General features: G+C 43.6%; 1 protein-coding gene across 2 annotated transcripts in view; it reads left to right on the top strand.

Annotated features, from left to right (window-relative positions):
- Nucleotides 1–1,763: 1,763 nt before the first annotated feature.
- Nucleotides 1,764–24,013, top strand: part of arhgap22a (Rho GTPase activating protein 22a) — a 43,730-nt gene continuing 21,480 nt past the window's right edge. Inside the window, exons 1-3 of one of the 2 annotated variants that reach the window (XM_088917239.1) lie at nt 1,764–1,827; nt 6,348–6,550; nt 9,675–9,762. In XM_088917239.1, coding sequence (XP_088773365.1) covers nt 1,794–1,827; nt 6,348–6,550; nt 9,675–9,762 — 325 coding nt within the window. In that variant the 5' untranslated portion in view covers nt 1,764–1,793. Of the gene's footprint in view, nt 1,828–6,347; nt 6,551–9,674; nt 9,763–18,707; nt 19,274–24,013 lie in introns of those variants that run through there. The other variant, XM_088917240.1, reaches the window with a different exon arrangement.

The raw sequence follows: 24,013 nt of genomic DNA, 5'->3' as shown, positions 1-24,013 counted from the left end.
CCAAAAACATACTGGTAGGTTAATTGGCTTCTGGGGAAACTGGCCCAGGCGTGAGTGTGTTCGTGTCTGCCCTGAGATGGAATGGTGTCCAATGCAGGGTGTACCCTGCCTTGTGCCTGTTGCTTGATGGGATAGGCTCTGACTCCCCTGCTTCCGGAAATAAGATATCAGATAAGGGACGGATGTGCAATTTGCTAAACGTTTGACCTTTACCAGAAGTTGTGACATATGCTAAATTGGCTTATTTAAAATGTACTGGATAGCAGATTGTAGATTATTCAAAACAAGAACATTCATTTGACACCTTTTCTCTATATCATTGGATAAATTGATGGTGGGCTGTTTGATTTAATAGTTCAGGTGGGGAGCTGCGTCAGCATGCGTAGGCTGCAAAGGAACAAGTAATAGTTTTATTCCATGCTGGAAAAAAGAAGAAAGAGAACACAACGTTTCGGCCGTGGAGCCTTCTCCAGGTCTGACCTCCACGGCCGAAACGTTGTGTTTTCTTTCTTCTTTCTGTTTAATTTAATGTTCATCAGGGCTCTGTGCACCAGTCCCCTTGCAGGAAGGCAGGGTAGAATCTGGTTACAAAGGAGCAAGTAAAGGTTTATTCCATGCTGAAAAGAGAAGAAAAGAAACACCGAAACGTTGTGTTTCCTTTCTTCTCTTTTCAGCATGGAATAAACCTTTACTTGCTCCCTTGCAGCCTATACGCATGCTGACGCAGCTGCCTACTAGAACTGGGTTATCATGGTTACAGTGACCAAAAGATAAAGCGAAAGTTAAACACTGTTCACATTCACTTCGAATCAATTTTGTTTTGCTCTGTTTCATGCAACCTCCTGAAGTGCCAGGCTCCCTCGGCGGAAAGCCATTTCAGTCCTTTTTTATAAAGACGCAGGGGCACAAATTAACCCGGCATTAACGTGTCTCCCTGTGAATCTGCCCCAGCAAGCCGTGCCAGAGCCGTGCCAGAGCCGCGCCAGGAGGAGAGCGGAGAACAGACCCGCAGAGACGCGGGAGGTCCGGCTGAAAGCAGCCGCTGCGCCGCCCGAGGCACGGGGCAGGTGAACCGCTGCTCCTTCCCCCTTCGAGGCACGAATGACCTTGGGTGGAGCCAGGCTTTACCCGGGGCACCACGGGCTGCTGAGGAGCGGCTCCTCTGGCTTACACATAACTCCAGTCCTGGGTGTGTAGTGTAGTTGTTGCCTATCATTGCTCCGGGAGCTCTCCGCCGCGCTGCAGCGGGGAATCCGACCCCCGCTCCCTCCTTCCCAGAGAGAGAGCCATGCACAGGTCCTCAGATCGGCTCCGATTTGATTGCTGCCACTATTAGAGCCATTATCCAGCAAGACGAGAGAGGCAGATAAAAGAACCGGATACTAGCCTCTCCTGCTGTGCTCTAAAGACATACGTACAGTACATTATATACACTGTGTAAATGGAGGGACACAGTGCATAGCCAATTAAGGGAAGGAAAGAGGAAGCCATTCCTGGCTCTTCTGTTTCTGCTCTGGTGAATTATTGACAGTAATCATTCAGGCACTTAATGGTGGGTTTGGAGTGGAATTAATTCAGGGCGGGATAAATAATGCAGGAGGGCTCGGGCGAGCGTGTGCGAGACGGCGGCTCCCGGGATGCGAGTGGGCGTGGCCGGAGGGGTGTGCTGTGGCTGCTGGGAGAGTCCAGATGCGAGAGCAGCGCCGGGCAGGATGGAGTGCACCAGGGCGAGGGTACCGAGGAGCTGAGAGGCAGCATGCAGACCAGGGAGATCGCAGCTCAGGACGGACAGCATGCTGAGCCCTAAGATTAGACAGACCCGGAGAGGTAAGCTCTGTCCTTCTGCCTTCCTCTTGGGTCTCACGGTACTGAGGTCATAAAGTTAGAGTGTAGCTGTAAATTAGTCGTTATTGTAATAATTATTGTTAGCTGTTCATCACAAAATGAAGCAGTTTGTGAAGTGATTGCCCTTTTCGCACAACACTTTACCATTGCCAAGGGCTGCTGTTATTCTAGCGATAATGGAGTAGTCTTTCCCATGAATATGTGCTTCATCATTCAGCGGATGATGGCATTGCTCCCTAACTTTACGGCGTAGCATGAGATTACAGTGATCGAGTGAACAGTTTGTGCTGGCTTTCACACTAAGAGAATCTGAATTTAAAATTATTAGCCACAAACTAGCGCAAAGCAGGTTGTTCATAAGGAATGATTTATTGAGATACAGTATGAGTCCTAAATAAATAATAGCATAAATGATTATGAAATGGAAGCTTCAAAGCCTTGGAATTCTTAAAGTGTGTGTGTGTGGGGAGGGGTATTTATGTATGATTTGTGTTGGCTTGTCCTGTTTGTGTTTAAGTCCATTTTCTATCATGTTTTACTGCATTTGCTGAGGATTACAGTAAGTGATGTGACTTTTGTGTTGAGTCAATAGTTATAAATAGATTGACGAATGAAGCCATCAAACTGTTACGTTGAGGATGAATTCTGGAGTAATTCAGCTGTAATGGAATGCTTATATTTATTATTGTTTTCACTCGGTGTTCAAATGTCATTGTTGCTGACACTCAATGTGATAATGGACTTAAATGTGTAACATATCATAACAGCAGAATGTGTCCTGAGAGCAGGAAATAGGAATCAGGTACAGTAGGTTCTGAGCAGTAGTGTGGAACTAAGAATTCACTTAAAAATGATCATTTCAGACTTAATTCTGAATGATAAAATTCAGAAGAGGGTGTTTCAGTAAAATATGTGTATAATTACGGTAAATCCATGCATTGGTTCTTTTTCTCTGTCTCTGAAGCACCTCTTTTATTTCTGAAACGTATACTATAGATCTGAGGCAGATCAGTACTTGAGTATTATTAATGTCTCTCGTCCTGCTTGTTAGATTTACAGCTTTATGATTAGATGTTCAACTTGTAAAGGTAAAATGTTCTATAACAGTAACATTTTAGCACATTAGATTTCTGTCCATTTAATTATTTGGAATGCTTTTCTATATAAGAGTAAAAAACTCATAAACTCAGTCAGGACCTCTCTCTTCTCTGAATGTAATGACTCAGAAGCAATCTGGACAGTGCCTGGTGATGTACAACAATAAATATGTCTTCCTATTGCTTTGTCAGGAGACAAAGCCCTAGGAGAATTCCATATCTACTGTACTGTTGTCCTACAGCTAGTAAGATTCTACAAAGTGATCCTGTAACAAACAAGAAATAAAATAACCTTTTTCATGACAGCTTTCCTCTGATAAGCATGTAATGTTATTTTCTGTTTTCCCAAGGCATTCTGCTTTATACTTAACCACGCTTTTACCATTAATTCACTGTGTTTTACTGCACTTTAGTTGGCTTTCAGCATGAACTTTACTTTACTTTATTGTGACTTTACCATGATGTCACTGTGCTTTACTGCACTTTACTGTGCTTTTACCATGATGTCACTGTGCTTTACTGCACTTTACTGTTCTTTTACCATGATGTCACTGTGCTTTTATTTCACTTTACTATGCCTTTACCATGATGTCTCTGTGCTTTACTACACTTTACTCTGCTTTTACCATGATGTCTCTGTGCTTTACTACACTTTACTCTGCTTTTACCATGATTTCCCTTGGAGGGTTTTGTCTTTTTCCTGGTCTTTAGGAACAGGACCTCTGAATGTAAAAACACACTGATGTCTGACAGCAGGGTTTATTATACTGTTGTATATTTAGGGAGTTTATGCAAACATTAATTTTATCATAGTATCTTCCTCCATATGGAATCAAGGGTGAAAAGAAATTTTGAAAAGTTAATCAGAAATTCTTGTCTGGAGTGTTTTGTGCAAAAAAAATATCACAGTGGTTTTATCTATAGAAAGGATGTTGTAATATTTTCCTTAATCTTCTTTCTTGGATGTACCTTTCTTATATAATAATTTTAAAGGTCTAGTACCATGTACCTGTACATTCAGAAGAAACGGTGCCAGATCTCATCGCTAATTTAAAATACTGTATATTATTTTCAACAGAAGGTAAATGAACAGAGAATGTTCAAAGCTGCTGTAGAATATTATGTCCTGTTTCCCGCCCTGTCTTCCTTAGAAATATTTTCAGGTTGTTTAAGAAAAGGCAAAAAAAATGAAAGCTTTTCCCATAACAGGAAACTGACCGGACTAAATGAAACCTGTATCTTTAGGCTAAGGCTGGTCTTAGGTCACAGAGCTCCAGTCCATGGTTCCAGTGATGTGTTATTTATGTGGTCAGACACTTCTGAGCTGACTGATTGTGTCCTCAAGGCTTAACGCCTCCTGTGTCCAGAGCGTGGTTGGTTTAGCTGACATGTGTAGTAAGAAGAAATATTCTTTACGATCCCCTCCGAGACCCGTGTTAAGCAAATGGGTGGGTACAGGGTTTCTGTTCTGTCCCAGACTCTAGGGTACATGGAAGCAATAATGGAGACGGCACACGGTAATCCGTGCTGTGCTTTACTGAGACGCAGAATGTAGCGACGACTCGTATCGGGACACAGGGAGATCCTCCTGATGAGAAAGGACAATCGTGAGCGTTGCCTATGGAAGCAGAAGGAACAGCAATCATGACTTTGCAATAGAGGGCACAGGGTCGGACTGCAGCTCGGCTCAGCCCCCTTCTGCGAAGCTGCTTTTTCCTGCCATCAGCAGAAAGACTGAAGGAGGGAAAAAAAAACCCTCCTCCGCTATTGATTTTTTTAAAGCAATACAAGAATTGATCCGCTGTCTCTGGCACAGAAGCCAAACAGAATTGCAGTCTTCAAAATGGATTTTGATAAATAATCCATGATTAATGTCTTTGTTGGGCTCCCCTTAAGCTTTCAGTGCAAGAATTTAGTTATATAAAAGCGGTGTTAACACAGTTATCCTATTATGATTATAAACCAAATTATTTTTATTCATTTCTTTGTAGCTTGTCAGCATGGGACCTCAGGATTTCCAGTGTGGGGAATGAGAGTGGCTTGTGGTGGAGATATTGATCCCACACAATCGGGAGAGAGTATTGTCAGCGTGTGCAAATCACACCTTCCCAAAAGAACGAGTTTCGAAGAAAGTATTAAGAGGACACGGGCTTACGTCTTGTATTACCAATTTGTTTATTTTTGATAATGCCAGGCAGACACTGCAGTACTGCTGCAAATTGAAGGCAAAGTTTTAAAGATAATAAGAATTCAACAAGTTGTAGCTAATTTTCTGTTTTGCCATCCACTTACTAGAATAATAATAATGCACTCAGGATCAATGTACATTTACACAGAGGAATAGCTGTCATTAATCCCTACGAGCAAGGAAGATCTCCAGAGCAATTGCCCAGCAGCTGTGAATTTACAGCGTGCCGTGGCACCAGACATTCTGTGCCTGCACACCGAAGAACAGGGTTAGAGAGAGAGAATATTTAGGATAAGATATTCCAATGAGACTGGAAATATTTGATTAATCAGATTGCTGTTAAGACATCCAGCCCGTGCAGGTTAAAGGCCACTCGCAAAAGCGTCCTGGGACCTTTCATGAGCCTGGAGTAAGTAGGAAATGTCAGTTGTACCTAAAAGGCAGCATTATGAATCCTCACACCAGGCTGGAGGTGTTGATGTTGCTGTTGAATTTTCTAGCACAGAGCGGTCTGCCAATCCTCCTCTAAAATGGTCTCTCTGAGGAGTGAACTGCTTTTGCTAGCAATCTCCCATCAAAACCTCGTCGTCCAGCCTGCCCTCCCTGGTTTCTTGGAGCTGGTCAGGTGAGATTTGATGAAGATGCAAAAGAATATAAGAAAGGGTACAGATGTGAGGAGGCCATGTGACCCTTTTAGGCTGTTTGGCAGTTAACAGTTCATGAATCCAGGATCTGAGCTTCTTCATAAGATAAGGTCACTTTATTGGCCATATACAATCTCTTGCATTAGGAATTGGTCTTTTCACAGACCTCAGCTTGCTCTCCATGAGACACACAGACAGGGAGAGAAGCTTGGGGTCAGAGCACAGGGTCAGCGATTTATACAGCACCCCTGGAGCAGTTGGGGTTAAGGGCCTTGCTGATGGAGCCCAACAGAGTAGGATTCCTCTGCCAGCCACGGGATTTGAACCAGCAACCTTTCAGGCACAGGTGTGGATCCTGAGCCACAGAGCCACCGCTCTGCCCCCATAGCTTGTTCCATACTCCCGCCAACCCATATCATTCTTTGCTGACGCTTTTTCTGTCCAAAGCAATGTACACGTATAGCCCTGTGCGCAACTGTTCCGGGGCGAGATCACTGCTGCTGCCCCGGCCTCTGCAGCCGGACAGCAGTGACCCGCCGGCTCGCTGCTCAGGTGCTGTCCCGTGTTGTCCAGCCAGGTCGAAGAGCATGGTGATGGGCGAGGTGTCGCGGGGCTCCGCCGGCCGGCCACCCCAGCCCGGCCCCCAGGAGCGAGCTGTCAGAGCCGGCTGGCTGAAGAAGCAGAGGAGCATCGTGAAGAACTGGCAGCTGCGCTGGTTTGTGCTGCGGACTGACCAGCTCTACTTCTACAAAGACGAGGAGGAAACCAAACCCCAGGTGCTCGTTGCTTGCTCCTACTGCATAGTGTCGTACCTGTGGCATAGGTCAGACATCGACAGCCTTGTTAAACATGCTGCAATTACTGGCGTTGTGTCTTTTAAAGTTAATTTACAAAACATCAATATATATAGAAAAGCCTAATTGTTTCTATTGAATGCAGGTAAGATTGGCTTAAGAACTGTTTTTATTACACTTAATAAATTAGTGAATAACCTTGATGCAGCTTATTCATACAGTACCTGCAACTACACACTATTTTTATGTTTATTTCTTATATGAAGGTGATAGTCTTTAATGCCTTATAAGCATACGCAAATATACTTATACCAATAAAAAAACAAGTTTTAAAGGAAGGGATGCGATATATTATTTGAAATCTTGTCTAATCAGCCTGGAGTTCTGAAATGCATATAGATTTCAGCTGTGCAGTTTGTGCAGCACCCCTGACCTTTATGTTTGGCCTGAGGCAAATCAATACTTCAGCACCGTCAGTTTCCAGGTTTCTGAGATGGTAGATGACTCTTCCGTTGTATGTTATCTCAGTCAAAATAACTTTTTTAAAAAAAAAAATGAAAAGCACGATATATTGTTTTGCACACATTTATAGGAGAGACTAAAGATCCAGGAAGAATTATGCCTATTTGTAAACAAGCGCCTGTTTTTATGTTTTTGGACAATGCATGCTGGGCTTTATCTGAAAGGTGCCCTTTTGACAACAGCAACACTTGTTGTCGCAGCCGACGACAAGTCAGCTTGACGAGACTCAGGAAAGGGATGGAAAAAAGCATCGGGGACGGCGTTTACACAAGGCCAGCCAGCGCTACCCGGTCTGGAGCACTTTTAGAGTCACCCCCCAAAAGACACTGGTGCATTCTGAAACTCGTATTGCAGGTGAAAAACACTTGCATGGTGTGAGAATGGCATTTGAACATGGGGGTTGAGCATAACTGCCTTGGGAAAGGAACGATTCCTGTGCGACTCCAGCCTGCAGGGTGGAGCCAGGCGCCCATCTGCAGAATGAGCTCAGTGCGGTGCTTGAAGAATACAGGGTGGTGCCACTCCTCATGCAGCGCTGTGCGCCTGTGTGCTAATTTGCCCATAAGTAGAGGACCATTGCCCTGTGGTTGTAACACCACTCTGTTGCCATGGCAATTAATTTGGTAAAGGGCTGCCCTCCCACTTGGCAACATTGTAAGTCAAGCCATTTTGCAACTGCAGAGTAAGCGACCTCTGCACCTTGCTGGAATGCTACTGATACAGGATGTTGCCGTCGCTGGCGGAGTGATGTTGCTAAATTTAATTGGATTGATGTGTCCTTGCTCATCCGTCATTTTGTCTTCATTATGCTCCTGGCCAGGAGCTCAAGGAGGATTATATCCGATACCGATCTCAGAGGACGTCTCATCAGAATCAGCAGAATGAAATGCTCTTCTGGGTTTTATTGAATGCGCACATGTCTTCCTCTCAAATGAAAAGTATTGATGTGGTACGAAAAACATATGTAAGGCATTCAGCATTGGTGCCACAATGAATGGACGCACACGTACAAATAACCTTATTTCCTCCAGTATTTTCAACACAAAACTATACAGGATTTATTTGTATTTTTCATTTTATTTTAATCATTAATCTGAAGGCCTTTTTCTGAGTCCTGATTAGCAGTATGTGTTAAAGGGGATCATTAATTCTGTCACAAACACGGACTAAAATCCGTGTCAGATCTTGTAGAAGACCCTATGCGATGTGGTAAGAGCTGGAGAAAACAGGAGGCGTGGCAAAAGGGAACACACAGGGGTTTAATAGTGCACAAAATAATAGTGACAATCCGTGAGACAGTGAACAAGGAAGACAAAACAGCATCCAAATCTAAACGGGTCCAAGGGCAGGTCAGGGCACAGTCCGAGAGTCCATCAACAAGGAATCCATCCTGGGACGCGACAAAGTTAAAATCCCCGGGAGGGAGGAGCACACGGACAAACAAAACATGGAGGTCCAAGGGTGACGGGGCGAGATCCTCCAGACCCCGGGCTCGGGAAGCGGGAGGTGTCGGGGATGAGACCTATGCCCTCAGGAGACGGACATAGAGTTCCCTGGTGCTAGGCGGGCCTCACGACATCTTACCCTAATGATGAGCCCCGAGGACTGGAGGAGCTGGTCTTTAAATAATAACGCTAAAAGGGTACACCTGGGGAGCTTAATCACAAGGACAATAATGGGAGCAGTGGAGCGCCCTCTAGGCGTGACAAATTCCCATTAAAAGCTGGTTTCACCTGATTGTCTTACTTAGCACGAATGGTGCAGTAGCTACCATTGCTGTCTCACAGAGCAAGGGGCCTGGGTTAAATTCCTGGGTGCAGTCTGCTTCAAGATTGTATGTTCTCTCCATGAGAATGGCTTTCCTCTGTGTGCTCCAGTTTTATCCTACAGTTCAAAGACATACTGGTTGGTTAATTGGCTTCTGTGAAAATTGGCTTAGTATGAGTATGAAAATACCTTAGTATGTGTGTGCGTGTCTGTGTGTGCCTTGTGATGGACTGGTGTCCCACCCAGGGTGTACGCTGCCTTGCTGCCATTGCTTGCTAGAATAGGCTTTGGCTCCCTCACAGCCCTTCCTTAGATGAAGTGGTTAGAAAATGGATAGGTGGACTTTAACCAGCATAGCCATTATGGCTGTCAGGAGCAGCTGAAGCTTCTGCACCATGTGTCAGGTTTTGTGGTGACCTGTTGCCATGCGCTAACCCAAAATATACTCCTGTAATCTGCAGGAGTAGGTCTTGTGAGGCTGTATTATATTGCATGTTTGTGTTCCCTTACTATGTACACACAGTCATTTCTCAATGTGGTTTCTATTCCTCGTAACAATTACTCTTCTATTACCTATACCTTAGATTCCAGATCCACAGAACATTTTTATAAATCTCATCTAGCATGGTAAACCTAAAACTTAATTTCTTCATTTCCAATTTACACACAGGTATTTGAATTCAGCCAATCAGATCAGCCCTGTTTTTTACATCAATCTTACATCTGTCACTGTGCCCTGGGATGTGTACCTTTGAGGCTGTATCTCATACACAGGCAGGCCCACATGAAGGCTGAGCTTTGTCTTCTGTTACTCCAGGGCTGCATTCCCCTTCAGGGCAGCCAGGTGAATGAGGTGGCAGTCAACCCAGATGAGCCAGGGAAGCATCTGTTCGAAATCGTTCCAGGTAAGAAGATGCGCTAAAAGTGGAGCCTTGTGTTTCCCAGCGCCCTTGGGAAGACACAAGGAAAGATGACAAAATTGCTGCTTTCTTACTTTTTCTAATTGCTTCTAATTGCTGCTTAGAAGACTTTAGATCTTCTTTGCTTTGCAGCTTTGGAGAGTCTCAGTGAGTGGTCTTTACATGCTTCAAGAAACAGTTGCGACCCTTGAGGTCTTGTTTTTAAGGGTGGAAAGGTCCCATGGAACAGGAGAGATCATTTTGACAGCACTACTGCCACCCTGTAGCCTGATCTTGGGAAACTTAACTGGGCCTGGTCAGTGCTGGTCGGTGGTGGTCAGTTCTGGTAGGTACTGGGTAGTGCTGGTCAGTGTTGGTCAGTTAGTTCTGGTAAGTCTAGTCAGTTTTGGTCATTCCTGGTCAGTTCTAGTGGGTGCTGCTCAGTGCTGGTCAGTGGTGGTCGGTCGGCGGTCGTGATCAGTGGTGGTAGGTGCTGGTCAGTGGTGGGTGGTCATGGTCAGTGGTGTTAGGTGCTGGTCAGTGGTGGGTGGTCGTGGTCAGTGGTGGTAGGTGCTGGGCGGTCGTGGTCAGTGGTGGTCGGTGCTGGGCGGTCGTGGTCAGTGGTGGTCGGTGCTGGGCGGTTGTGGTCAGTGGTGGTAGGTGCTGGGCAGTCGTGGTCAGTGGTGGTCGGTGCTGGGCGGTCGTGGTCAGTGGTGGTCGGTGCTGGGCGGTCGTGGTCAGTGCTGGTCAGTGGTGGGTGGTCGTGGTCAGTGGTGGTCGGTGCTGGGCAGTCGTGGTCAGTGGTGGTCGGTGCTGGGCTGTCGTGGTCAGTGGTGGTAGGTGCTGGGCGGTCATGGTCAGTGGTGGGCGGTCGTAGTCAGTGGTGGTCGGTGGTGGGCGGTCGTGGTCAGTGGTGGTAGGTGCTGGGCGGTCATGGGCGGTGCTCACACTAGACCTGTAGGGAAGGCCAGGCTGCTGCTGTAAGTGCTGCCAGTGGAGCTGCAGGTCATGCTGTTCTCTCTGGATGAATACCACTTCCTGGTCTACTGACACCACCTATTTTCCAAACCAGCACCTGGTGTGGTGACAAGAGCTCTGTACTGTAGGAGGTGCAGTTCCTCAGTCATTGAAGTCATTGAGGTGCAGTTCCTCAGTCATTCTCGTCATTGAAGATTTATGGCTCTGTTCATAAAAGTAGGGTTGTTAACTCCCTTTGTGCTTAAACAATCTGTCTTCCCTAAAGTCCCCCCTTAACTCAATAGTTAATGCAGTTTTTTGCTCCCGCCCCTGAACTGCAGTGCAGTGGGACTGCTGGTGCAGAGTGGCCTCTGTGTGTCACCCAGGTGGGGCTGGTCTCATGTAAAAAATCTGGGATCCTTTGAGAGAAAAACTCCTACATAGGAGGAACACAGGGAATTATTAATTAATGATTATTTTCTAATGAAAATAAAAGGCATAAAGTAAAATTGACTAGAGTATAATTTTGTTTTCTTTTATGAAGAGATTCAGAATGCTTATAGTATGTCTCTTTGTAATCCCTTCTTTTCATAAACATAATTTACCATTTTAATCTCTGTAGGAAGTAGAGTTTTACAGTGGCAGATCATTTGCAGAAGTATTCAGTGTTGAGCTGTGGGAAGTTAATGCAATGCCACCTTTCAGCAGAAGAGGGCAGACCTAGTGCAGAAGAAAGGAGGTTATTTAAAATAGTTGACTGGTATGTATTGCAGTGTGTGGACGGGTAAGTTAGTTTCATACAACACTGGTCCCTGCAGAGTTTTTAGTTGTCATTATTATTCATTTCATTAATAGTTATATAAAGTTTTTTATATTCTGATCTGAAGTAGGAATATAATTTATATGAGTGGAAGTATAGGTAGTATCAGCTGTAGTGGTATTGCCATTTGTTCCTTTTAGTTCTCTCAAAGAGCAAAAGTAGCAATATGGCGAACAGGAAAGAAGGACCATAGCTGTATAATGAAAAGTTCAATATGACAAAATGTGGTGAAATTAGTTGCAGCCAGTGAAACCAGTCTGCCAAGGTTTCTAAAAGAAGATAATGACAGTTGTATTATACAATTTCATATACCCCATATTCACACCTGAGGAAGGCTCCACAGCTGAAACGTTGTGTTTCTGTTCTTCTCTGTTCAGCATGGAATAAACCTTTACTTTTATTACATATACAGTGCCTGTAGAAAGTCTACACCCCCTTGGACTTTTTCACATTTTATTGTGTTGCAGCATGGAACCATGATGTATTTAACTGAGGGGTTTTTTTGCCACCCATCAACACTACAATGTCAAAGTAAAAAAAAATCCAGACATTTTGCTAAATCAATGAAAAATAAAAAACACTTGCACGTACTTAGCTCCATCCATTTTCCTTCTACAGTATCTTTATGAGTTTTTCAGTCCCTGCCGCAGAGAAGCAGCCCCAAAGCATGATGCTGCCACCACCATGCCAGTTAGGTTTGCACCAAACATAAAGTTCAGTTTTGGTCTCATCAGGCCATAGAATCTTTCTCCAAATTGTGGAGTCTCTCAAATGCCTTTTGGCGAACTCCAGCCGAGATGTGATATGAGATATGAGAGTTGTTTTCAACAAAGGCTTTCTTCTTGCCACCCTTCCATACAAGCCAGATTTATGAAGTGTGTGTGCTATTGTTGTCTCATGCACAGTTTCTCCCATCTCTGTCGTGGAGGACTGTAACTCCTTTAGAGTTGCCGTAGGCCTCCTGATGCCGTGGCCTCCCTTACTATGGCTCTTCTTGCCCGGACACTCAGTTTTGGAGGACGACCAGTTCTGGGCAGATTCACAGTTGTTCCATATTTTCTCACCTTTGTAATGATGGACCTCACTGTGCTTCGAGGTATGTTCAATGCCTTGGAAATGTTCTTATATCCTTGCCCAGACTGGTATTTTTCAAGAACCTAGTCTCGGACCTGCTTGGAATGTTCCTTGGTCTTCATGGTGTAGTGTTTCCTTGAAAATGCACGAAGCGGGGACGCTCCCAGGCACAGGTGTGTTTTGTAGCTGCGGAGTAAGCGACCTCTGCACCTTGCTGGATGCTACTGATACAGCATGTTGCCGTCGCTGGCGGAGTGATGTTGCTAAATTTAATTGGATTGATGTGTCCTTGCTCATCCGTCATTTTGTCATCATTATGCTCCTGGCCAGGAGCTCAAGGAGGATGATATCAGATCATTGAGGTATATTCAGTGCCTTGGAAATGTTCTTATATCCTTGCCCTGACTGGTATTTTTCAAGAACCTTGTCTCAAATCTGCTTGGAATGTTCCTTGGTCTTCATGGTGTAGTGTCTCCTTGGAAATGCACTAAGCGGGGACGCTCCCAGACACAGGTGTGTTTATTCTGAAATAATGTGAAACACCTCAACTGCACACAGGTGGACTCCAGTCAAGTAATTCTGTGACTTGGAGAAGAGAGCTGGTTACTCCAGAGGTAATTTAGGTGTGTCAAAGCAAGGGGGTGAATACTTATGCATTCATTTATTTTCTGTTTTTTCTTTTTAATTAATTTAGTAAAATGTCTGGAGTTTTTTTTTCACTTTGACATTCTAGAGTTCTTTGTGTTGATGAGTGGCAAAAAGTCTCAGGTAAATACATCATGGTTCCATGCTGTAAATGTAAATAAAATAAAAGGTGAAAACGTCCCAGGGGGGTGCAGACTTTCTATAGGCACTGTATACATACATATATGATATACAATTTAATTCATCAAGGCAGAGCTTTATTATCCTTTGCAGTGAAAATATTAACACTGATTCACTGATTCTTCAGTGCACCAGCAGTACAGAAGGGAGTCTGTGGGAAGCCTCTGTCTCTGTTTTGGTTTGCGGGTGATTGCCCGCTCAAGGCGGCCCTGTTTGTCCGTGTGAGTGAAGCCTTGAGAACTGTGCTGCTGGGGAGATTATCTGGAGGTTTGCTGGGAATTTTGAAATAACAGGTTTAAAAACAGTCGATACACAGTGGCACACACCCTGTACGTGTCACACTCCTCACTGCACCGTTTAAGCCTTTCAATGAAGAAGTACTTTACTTTTTTTGAACAACTTTTAAGCATTTACTGTAGCTCTTCAACTATTTTGGTTTCTAGTAGGCGGAGAGGCTGTTTTGAACATTTCTTAAATAATTACTTTTTAGTTTTCATGGAAGTTCTGGATTTTTTTTTCATTATCTGTCATTTCCATGCTCTCCAGCTAATGGATGTTTTTGGGTTCTTTTTTTTTTTTAATTATGTCATTCATATCCACTAATGTCTGTGGGTAGGGACAGGTTGCTCAGCCCCTTTTGTGAGGAGGGGTGACTGGGGAATATATTCTTGCCCTTGTCAGCTCCTTTCTTTCGGCTCTGTAGGGAGTTTGTTAGGAAGCTTATTTCTAAAAATATCTGCCATCTGCTCTGTGCACATTAGTGGTCACAGGTGGCAGGTTGGTACTTATCAAAGGGCACAGGAGGGATGAGCTTCAGGACCAGCAGCTTTAACCAGCCTTTGCTCACCAGCCTTGTACCGAACTACGTCAGTGCCTTGGAGTGTTAGGGAATTAGAGAAGAACATAAGGAAATAAGAAAGTTTATAAGTTACAGAAGGCCACTGAATGATCTATGAGGATTGCTTGGCTGCTTGGTTGCTACCAGCTTATTGATTCAAGGATGTCATGCAGGTGTTTCCTGAAGAAGGCTTCAACATCAGAGCAGGGGCAGCTTGTTCCAGACTCCCTCCACCCTTTGCGTGAATGGGCGCTTCCTGTTCTCAGTTTTAAATACACCTCCCCAAAGTCTCCTTCTGTAGGTGTCCTCTGGTTTGTGTTCTGGTTTGCGAATTATGAAGAAGTCCACTGGGTTGACTTTGACGGTGTCTTGGGGGATTTTCAGTAACTGAATTGAAGCTTATGCCAAGAGCTACGTCAATATCACTCCTATTCTATTGTCCCTGTGTTGGCTCCCATGGTTATAAAAGACTGGCTTCCAAATCCTTTTCCTGACCTGTCGAGCGCTAAGCAGTGAGGCTCCATCCTACCTCAAAGACCTGCTGAGCTGTTCTGCCCCATCTCTCCAAGCTCTGCATTTTACATTCTGCTTTGCTGCATGTTCCTGTGACACAACACCACACTGGGTAATAGAGCATTAACAGAAATGCACTTGAACTGCATTGCAGTCTGTGTGAAACTATATAAAGCTCCCTATCTCCATCTTTTTTCGAGGGTTCTTAAAAACACATTTCCTCAGGCCGATGTTTCCCAAATTTGAAGCTGGCCTTCAAGACTCTTGCGTAATTTGCAGAAGCAACATGTAGATCTGATTACAGTCGCCCTGGTCAGACTGATTCTGTGCTCATAGTTATTAGGGGACACCATGTCATGATATTTTGACAAATCGTCAAAATCAATGTCATGTGGTAGGCCCAATTCCCATACTGCGACAGATACTGCAGAGGTCTGTAGCTCTGTGGTTAATTATGTGCTAATGCTGGCTTCAAGAAGCTTGATTTTATGACTAAAACATCGGTAAAAATGACTACACATAGAACATCGGGTACAGAGCTCAGAGACATTACAATTTATTCAGTGTGGACCCATGATATGTGGCATATTTAAAAACTGGGCTGATTTTAATGCAGAATTTCCAAATGGGCAGTTAAATAAAATTAATTCCAGCATTACGTTACCAGGTACTGAACTGTTTTTCTGATCCCAAAGGTCCTGGAAAGGGCTGTTTCCCTGTAAAGGACTCTTCCCTCTGTTTATTGTAGCCTTACTGGTGTGTATTTCTGCCATATATATGATGAACAAATATAACACCTGTGTGTGACATCCATCAAGTGTCAGCAGGGAAGTGTGGGCTTGTGAAGCTCCAGCAGAGCTGTTCTGTGAAGTGGGAGCCATATTACAGACTCTGAGGCGCTTTGACAGAAAGCAGAGAAGAGGTTGGAAATCTTTTAAATATTGTTTTGAAGTACATTTCTCACTGAATATTTCTCTCAGATCTGTGCCTCGCAGTTATCTTCAAAAGGTTTTTTTTTTCTGTCATTAAAAAACTTTAGCTGCCAACGTCAGAACCCTCAACTGACGCAGTGGCTCTAAATCCTGAAATGGGCACAAGTGAGTGTCTTTCATTGTTCTCCTACATCACCAAAACATACAGCACAGACTACATGGTTTCCCAGCTTTCAAAAAAAGCCAATTCTTCTTACATGGAGCAATGGAATCCTTTTTACATGGAAATACCTGGAATTAATATCCATGTATTAAATTTGAGTAATTTGGCATGTCCAATGTGTAACTGTTAGTACTGTTTAACCTACAATACAAATCAAAGTGGGCTGCCCTCTTGGTACTCTTTGCTCTGGGACCCTGAGAAGTCTGGGTTTGCTAGGATCCCTGACTTGTGCTCTGCCTTTATCAAGCGGTTTGTCTCCCATCACAGAGTGTTGTTTATTCTGTGGGAGCTGGTGGATTTGGGACTTCAGTTTCAGGATCAGAGGAACAGCAACTGTACAAGCAATAGTTGTGATAAAACTGCCTCAAGTCTGAATTCAGTGGTCACACCTCATTTTTGTTGTGTTTGTATCATATTTTTTAGATGAACTGATTTTTCATGGAGAATGTTGGTAAACCTTGTCTTGGTGAAGGAATGTTCAGAGTGTGCAATGCTGAGACCTGCTGAGACGCAAACAACATCTCATGTTGAATCGAACTGCTTGACTGGAAACAAGGTCTACTGGTACTTCATTTCTCAAACTGGAGTACTTTAGCGTGCTCTGGAAAACCCGCTTTTAACTTTATTTCCGCTCAATCCAATACACGTGTTATATTGTTAATGATCTCCCTGTGAATTGGCTAATTGATGAATCCCTGTCTTTGTCCGGCAGTGAATGATGCCTTCTGCAAGATAGTGTGTTGAAAGAGAGTTGTTGTTTCTTGTAACCTCTAAAAAAGACTGTGTTCCATGTGTCATGTATTAACAGAACTGTTGCACAATCATTTCGGCACACTGTAAATTAACGTCTCAGAAGCTTGGTGTTAAATAAATAAAACCTTTCCGTCATCTAGAGTTCAGTGTGCGCAATATTGACGTTTTCTACTTTCCAAAAATATTTTCATTCCTCACTTCACATTTTTCCTTTAGAACGTCTTCCTGGTTTGCTTATTTGTAAGGATGAGACCCTAGGATGAGACCCTCTTCCTTTTCAGATTGTGTTAACAACATTTGACTTTATTTTATCACTGTATCTTTAACTTGCTTTGAGTCTAAGTAACAGAGATGTTACAATAGCTTCAGAATTATTTTCAGAAAATTTTCAATTGTTTTCACTCAGGCTCTAGCAGTTAATTAACCTACTACTTTTTTGTTCCTTTAGTCATTAAGTTTAAAAGAGGTGTCTGGATAAATGCAGTGTTTGTAATAGGTTGGGTTGACATGACTGTTCCTTGTGTCTCTTTAAAGATTGATCTGTACAGGTACAGATGAATAAGAAAGGATCTCCTTCACAATCCCTGGGCTATCTGGCTCTGTGATCTTGTTAATATGTTTTCCTGGCAGGGAAAACTGCAGAACATGTTGGGAGAAAGGTGGTATCAGTCCTTAATCCATGCCTAAATTCAGCTCATTAGATGTTACAATCTTTTGTTTAACTGGCAGGCACGAGCTATAGATTTTACAGCTTATTTCTTTAAATTCTCCCCGCTGTGCATTAGCAAACATCATCTTTCATGACAGAACAAGCATCGTATTGGTTGATGGTTTTGGAATACCAGATACAGTACATTGTCATAAAAGAAATAGCTGTTTGCCTTTATCTCTGTCCACTTATCTGACAGCTATGTGTCTTACGGGCACTGAAGGGAATGTAACTGGTTTGAGGATCCCTGTTCATTTAGATTACACTTCTATTCTATTTATCCACCTTAGGTTTCTCTTTCTGCTTGATCTGGAGGCTAATGAAGGTAACTCAGTCTGTGAGAAGATTAACTACTAGATTTGTATGTGGGAAGCATGCCTACTCCTCTATGAAACAGCCAGTGGGCAGCTCAATGCCTTTTGCAGATATCACTGTTTATTTCTGCAGACATCACTGTTTGATTGCTTTTCAGAGGAGACTGGAAGGCTGTGTCCTGATTCTCACAGCTTTGCTGCACTGGTATTGAGTAGTCATAACATTATTCAAAATGTTTTTCTGCTTTTGCAAAGGGACCTCAAATTAACAGGTTTGTTTGGTACTATGGAAACCCCAGATAAAGACTTGGATTAAAATCACCCACTTACTGAGGATGATTACAAAAAACGTGATTTTCAAAATACTTTTTTAACTCAGTCTTCAAGGGATAATTGAACTCTTGGGCATGATGTTAAGTCTGCATCTGAATTAATATGGAAATAGTGTCAATGGTATAATACGCTTTCTAAACAAATGCTGGAAAATATTAGTTTTAAGAATGTAAGCATTGTGCACCAGCTTGATATGGATCATATAGGCATTTCATCTCTAAAATTGCTAGTTTTGAGTAAAACAATACAGAAAGTGATACTGCAGTTCTGTCGTTGCCTGAGATTCCAGCCTCTGCCGACTTTAAAAACCAATAAAATATCGTACTCTTCTGTGCATCCATTGCGTGGTTCGGACCGCATGTTATAAGGTCCCTGCATGGGTATGCGTGGAATGTGAGTGTTTACAACAATGCTTCTCTTTATTATGACACAAAGCGCAGTGGCCCGTGAGCGGGGTGGAGCCGCGTGCTGTAGATTTAGGCTGAAAGCGTGCCTGTCGATGGCAGCGGGCTTGGAGACGTGCATGGAGCCTCTTCTGTCTCCATTTCCTTTCTTCTCATAAAGGTGGTTCACATTCAGTTCATGGCTCTTTTCCTCCAGCTATGAGAGTGAGCATCTGCTTAACACATATGCCCCCCCCCCCCCCTTGTGGTCCTCTTCTTCAAAGGGGGAGAGTTTAATTAATAAGCAGTTAAGTTTAATAGGGGGAAAAGGATCCAGCGACATGCAGAGATCTGTGTCTAGCCACCAGAAAATGCGGTGAGGGATGGAATCAAAGCAGATACCCACAGCAGCAGCTCTCAGATTGATTAGCACGGTCTGTTTGGATTTGGGGATGTTTGCAGTATTTGGCTGAGATGAGCCGCGCAGCACATCTCTCCCTGGCAGCGCAAGAAGCTGAGGGCACACGAGGAGAGCTCGCACTCCTGGAAAGGGGGTTAGGGTTTGTGGCTGCTCAGAGGGAAAGGGAAAGGGCAGAACTCGCGCGAATGAGGCAGAATGGCTTGTTGTTGCTGCTGAAGTTGCTGGCTGCGATGGGGCTGTGGGCTTCCTTCGCCGTCTTGGCAGTGAGCTGCCTTGGCACATACCTGCGTGTGCGTTCACCTCCAGGAGCGCCGGTCATGTAATTGACATGGCACAGCTGTAGCCTCCCTCGGATTCTGCTAAGCAAGATATGGGACTCGGCTGCTGTAAAGTCAAGAAGCACCAGAGCCGGCAGCTAAAAGGTACTGTTGCTTCTTTTCTTTGTTGTACAGGACTTCAGTGCTTTCTTAATAGAGTCAGTGATTTCTTACTGCTTGAAAGCTTGACAGTTCATTGGACATGTTCCTAGCTGACCAGAAGTGAGTGTATGATTTTACCATTAGCCTAGACTTGTTAATTTGGCTTCCCAATCTGTTGATATACAGTTGCTTCGTTGTTGTTTTTTTCAGTTTTATCATTTAATTTTCAAGAATTGTGTCGTCGAAGTTATAGTTTTTAATTGTTTCTGCGTTTTGTAATTTTGGACAACTTTTTGTTCAAATTAATTTCACTCTGCAACCTAAAAGAAGTTCAGACATATCACTTTTAAAGTGTTATTAATTTAAAGGAGACTGCTCATCCAGATATTTACAAATATGTTTCAGTAAAAACCCCAATAATTCAAGTTGACATTTAGTTTTCAATCTTGAAGTCCCAGCACACACAGGGTGGGGTTCGTTATCAGTGCAGAGCCAGGATCTCCTTTCACCTTCAGGGACGGCAGGATTGTCTGTCTAGGTGACCTGTCAAGAATGATCCAGTCCTTTTCAGGTGTGTGTTGCTTGTTAATCTCTATTTTCATTTCTGCCTTGTGTTGAAAACAAAAGGCCTACCTAAGTTCACAAATGCTGTAATCTTGAAAGTGTCCATGTGGGTACATATCCATCAGCTTTGTGTTGACACATTGCTGACTAAACCTGTCTGGCTGTGGCCATCTAATAATAACAAGACTGACCAGCTCCCACTCAGACTAGCCTAGACTAGACTGCCTCACTCAGCAACACACACACTCCAGATTCTGTCCTGATAGGGGATCCTGCTCATCTCTCCTTTACTGCAGACCAGCTGTCTGTTTTGTGTGAGTCTACTTGTAGCTGTGAAAAGTCTACTGCTGTAGCATTAGTTTCTTAAGCAAATGTTTGCTTGGCAATACAACTCCTTCCTGGAGAGCTTGAAATTACCTCTTAAAAATTCTGAGGCTGTGTTTTTCAGTAATCATTTCATATTACCCATTTGTGTTTTTTTTGCTGCAGTCTGATCTTCCCTGCCTGGATGTTTCCCGATGGTGTGCTGGTTTAGACAATAATGGGAAAGGTTTAATCTAACTTCTTGTGGTGAATAAAACGTTGGGCTGTTGTGTTGATAGGACCTCCTTATCATTGTTCACTCCTTCTCTCTCAGTTGGGTCACCGTGGGCGAAATAGAATAGGCTTCTATGCTGTGTCTATGCTGTGTCTGTGTAAAGGCTCTGTTTCAGCTGGGTTTCTAGCAGGACCTGATAAAGGCTTCAGTGCTCTGTTGTGCGCTGAGCCAGGGAGAGGAGAGAGAGCTCAGGGACAGACAGTAAACACCCCTCTCCTGATAGCAAACTGCTATACCACTTGTTGTCAATACAAAGGGGCAGTTTGTGTAAACGAAGAGGTTGAGAGAGAATTGTATTGACCTTAAAAACATCTGGGAGGAGAACTGTTTTAATTTCTCTTCTATCATCATTTAACACACTGTACCTTATGATGCAAAATGTCATGAAATGCCAAAGGAATGTTGCAAAACACTTCAAAGTTGATGGTAAAACAGACAAGCACAAGATGAAAAAGACGGTAAAACTGTCCACAAGTTTTCTCACGTGAAGCTTGTGTCAGAATCACTGCCGAGTTTGATCCTCACTCGTAATGTGAGCTAGTTTTCCACATAGTTTTCCCAGAAGTTAGAAAGGGAGAAACATCTGGAGACAATTCTGCTCCCTCTGCCCCTGCTGAGCGTGCTGAGCCGATGCTTGATAAAGGCAGACACAGGAGCTTAACTTGTGCAAGAGGACGGTGGATCTGACTGGAGGACACCAGACACGAGTGTAGTCAGATCTCTGCTCAGCGACAGTGCCGTGGTTAAATAGTGCACAGAGCTATAAAAAAGGGCTGAAATGAACTGTATTCCTGGAAATTAGCTACATAGTTAAGGACACTTGTGCACAAATAAACTTTATATATACTGGAGAAAGAGATCTGAAAATGACATATCCAGATCCTCAGAGGCCAAGCTGGAATTGAGAGAGCTCCCTTCAAATGTGAAGTGAACACTTTCCTAATGAGTTCCTACATGGAGTAAAAACACTTTCTCCTGTCTCAAAGTGAGCCTTCCTTATGACATCTCAACAACAGTAAATCTATACAGTCCTTTGACATATTTTCTACTTCAACAATAACAAACCTGTTGTTGTTGTTTGGATTATTGATATTCCACCAAACGTTTCAACCAGGATATCATCACACCTGTTCTAAATTTGAAATTTGATGGTTTGTGTTGCTGGTACAGCAGACAAGGCCCATCTTACCATGATCAAACAAAGGAGCATAAGAACGTTCGTAAACAAGCCATTCGGCCCAACCAGGTCATTAAGCTCATAGTAACTAATTTGTTCAAGCATTTCATCCAGCTGTTTCTCGGAAGAAGCCTGGGTATCAGCTTCAACAGCATGGCTGTGTAACCCTTCCACACTCGTGCCCTCGCCACTCCACCCCGCAGGTTCGTCCCGCAACACCTGGGGCGCGAACCCAGGTCTCCGGCATCTCCACGGTAACGCAGCAGGCAACCAGCCATACTGCGCTAAAGGAGACCTCCCTCAGCCCAGGTGGCTGAGGACCCTGCTACGCGCAGGGAGGGCGATGACGACACTGTGTCCGAACTAGCTCCACTACACCCTCCCCTGCTGACTTCGCCTCGGCGAAGGACACTCCCGTCCGGGTCACGGCACCAGTGTGACTGTCGCGGTTCCGCGCGGGCTCGTGCCCTCCACCACCTGTTTCATCCCGCAACACCTGGGGCGTGAGCCTGGGTCTCCAGCGTAATGCAACAGGGAACCAGCCGCATGAGCTAAAGGAGACCTCCCTCAGCCCAGGCAGCTGAGGACCCTGCTACGTGCAGGGAGGGCGATGACGTCACCGTGCCCAAACTAGCTCCGCTACAGCTGGACAACGTGTTCTGCACTCCCACCACCCTGTGTGTGAAGGTGTGCCTCCTTCACTCCCATGTTCCTACTGGTGTCCTCTGTTTATACTCTTGTATGTTTCTGGTAAGCAGATTCACATGGCTTCTCTTTGTCACTTGTAATCTCAGTTCTTCGTAGCACTGCATGCAACATTAACAGCCTATGCATGTAACCACAAAGAGATGTTTTCTGGACTGGAGTCAAAGATTTCAGAGGGGTTTTTGAAGTGCTGAAGAAAAAAAGGGCTAAGAGAAAATGGTTCCCTTGAGCAGGCACTTTTATCTGCATTCAAATTTCACTTCTGTTGGTTTCCTAAGTGTGAACAGAATTTACAGTAAAGACAAGCATCTGAGGCACCGCTAATCCACCTGTGTAGAGACTGAACATTATTGTTGTTCTGCAGATAAAAGGTTTTTTTTTTCCTTCTTCTGCCCAGAGGGGCTTGTACTCAATCCTGTGCTAGCCCCTCTTTGTAATTTTACATTTGCTTTCCTTCTGGAGGAGTGAAAGTTATTCTCCCCTGTAGCCGCTGATAGATGTGGCTTTCAGGTCTGCTGTCGGCCTGATAGATAGGGGTGTTTCCATCAATACAGTAAACATAAGAAGAGGCTTTTTAGTTTGAGTTACTACAGTACATCTAAAAAATACAAAGCACTCAAACGTTTTGGCAGAGTGCGTTTTTATAAACTATTAAAAGAACCGGTTACAAATTGTCGTAACAAGTCCATGAGCCAGGAAGCATAACACTTTCCTTCACAGAGGAGGATTATGAAACTTTCTATAGGGTACAACACTATGTATATTATATTATGTACAGTCTGTTACATCTCTTTTCTATACCTCTGACAGCATGTCATCAGCTGTGCATTGTATGAAAAACTTAAATATTGCAGACATCTAGCTGGAATAGCTAATACTTTGTCCAGTACCCTAAGACTCAGCATAGTTAGTATGAGAAGGGAAACATTTCCTATTGCCATTTGATGGTAATTAAAGAAAGTGCTTAAATCTTGAATCTGTGCCCGTAGATACTCAGCTTTGATGTTTTGCTCCATTCCTCAGCCTTCCTGGAGTGTGTTCAGACTGGCAAATCGCAGAAACATTGTGGTGGTTTAGAGAAACAAACTAACCAAATAAACTCTGTCACTCAGAGTCACGAAACTTCAGCTTTTAGGTGAAGGAAATTATTCACAGCAGTTGATAAGCAGTAATGAATGTTAAAGAGAGTTGAATCCCTAGTAGTATTACCTCCCAAAAGTCCTTTAAACATACATCTGACATTTTTGCATTCTGGCTTTATAACCAAATTATCTGTTGTACTATAAATTATCTATATTCCCCTTGTTTATTAATTATACCATTTCCTTTTTGTTACTTTTTTCTGTCTCTCTGTTCTCACCAAGGTGAGCTTCAAAAAAGAACATAGTCTAATCGTCTGATCTTCTTAATTACTGACTTGGTGCATTGAAAGAGATGACATCTGAGCCAGGTCAATATTATCAGATTTAGCTGTGTTTCATTCTCTTTTAAGATGCTGGATGGGAATGGTTTTCATAATAAATAAGTTTATGACTCTACTGGTAATGGATAAAAACTACCCTTCTAGTTCATTAATTAGGAGATTAAAAAACTCCCACAGTCTGAAACCTTTTTAAAGATAAGCCCCCAACAGATATAACCTTACTGTGCTCTAAATAGTTGCATGAATACCTCAAGATTACATTTAAGGATTTGAAGC

The sequence above is a fragment of the Atractosteus spatula genome, chromosome 5, assembly GCF_055471065.1.
Source record: "Atractosteus spatula isolate fAtrSpa1 chromosome 5, fAtrSpa1.hap1, whole genome shotgun sequence".
Taxonomy (NCBI): Eukaryota; Metazoa; Chordata; class Actinopteri; order Semionotiformes; family Lepisosteidae; genus Atractosteus; species Atractosteus spatula.
This window is presented reverse-complemented; position numbering and strand designations above follow the sequence as displayed.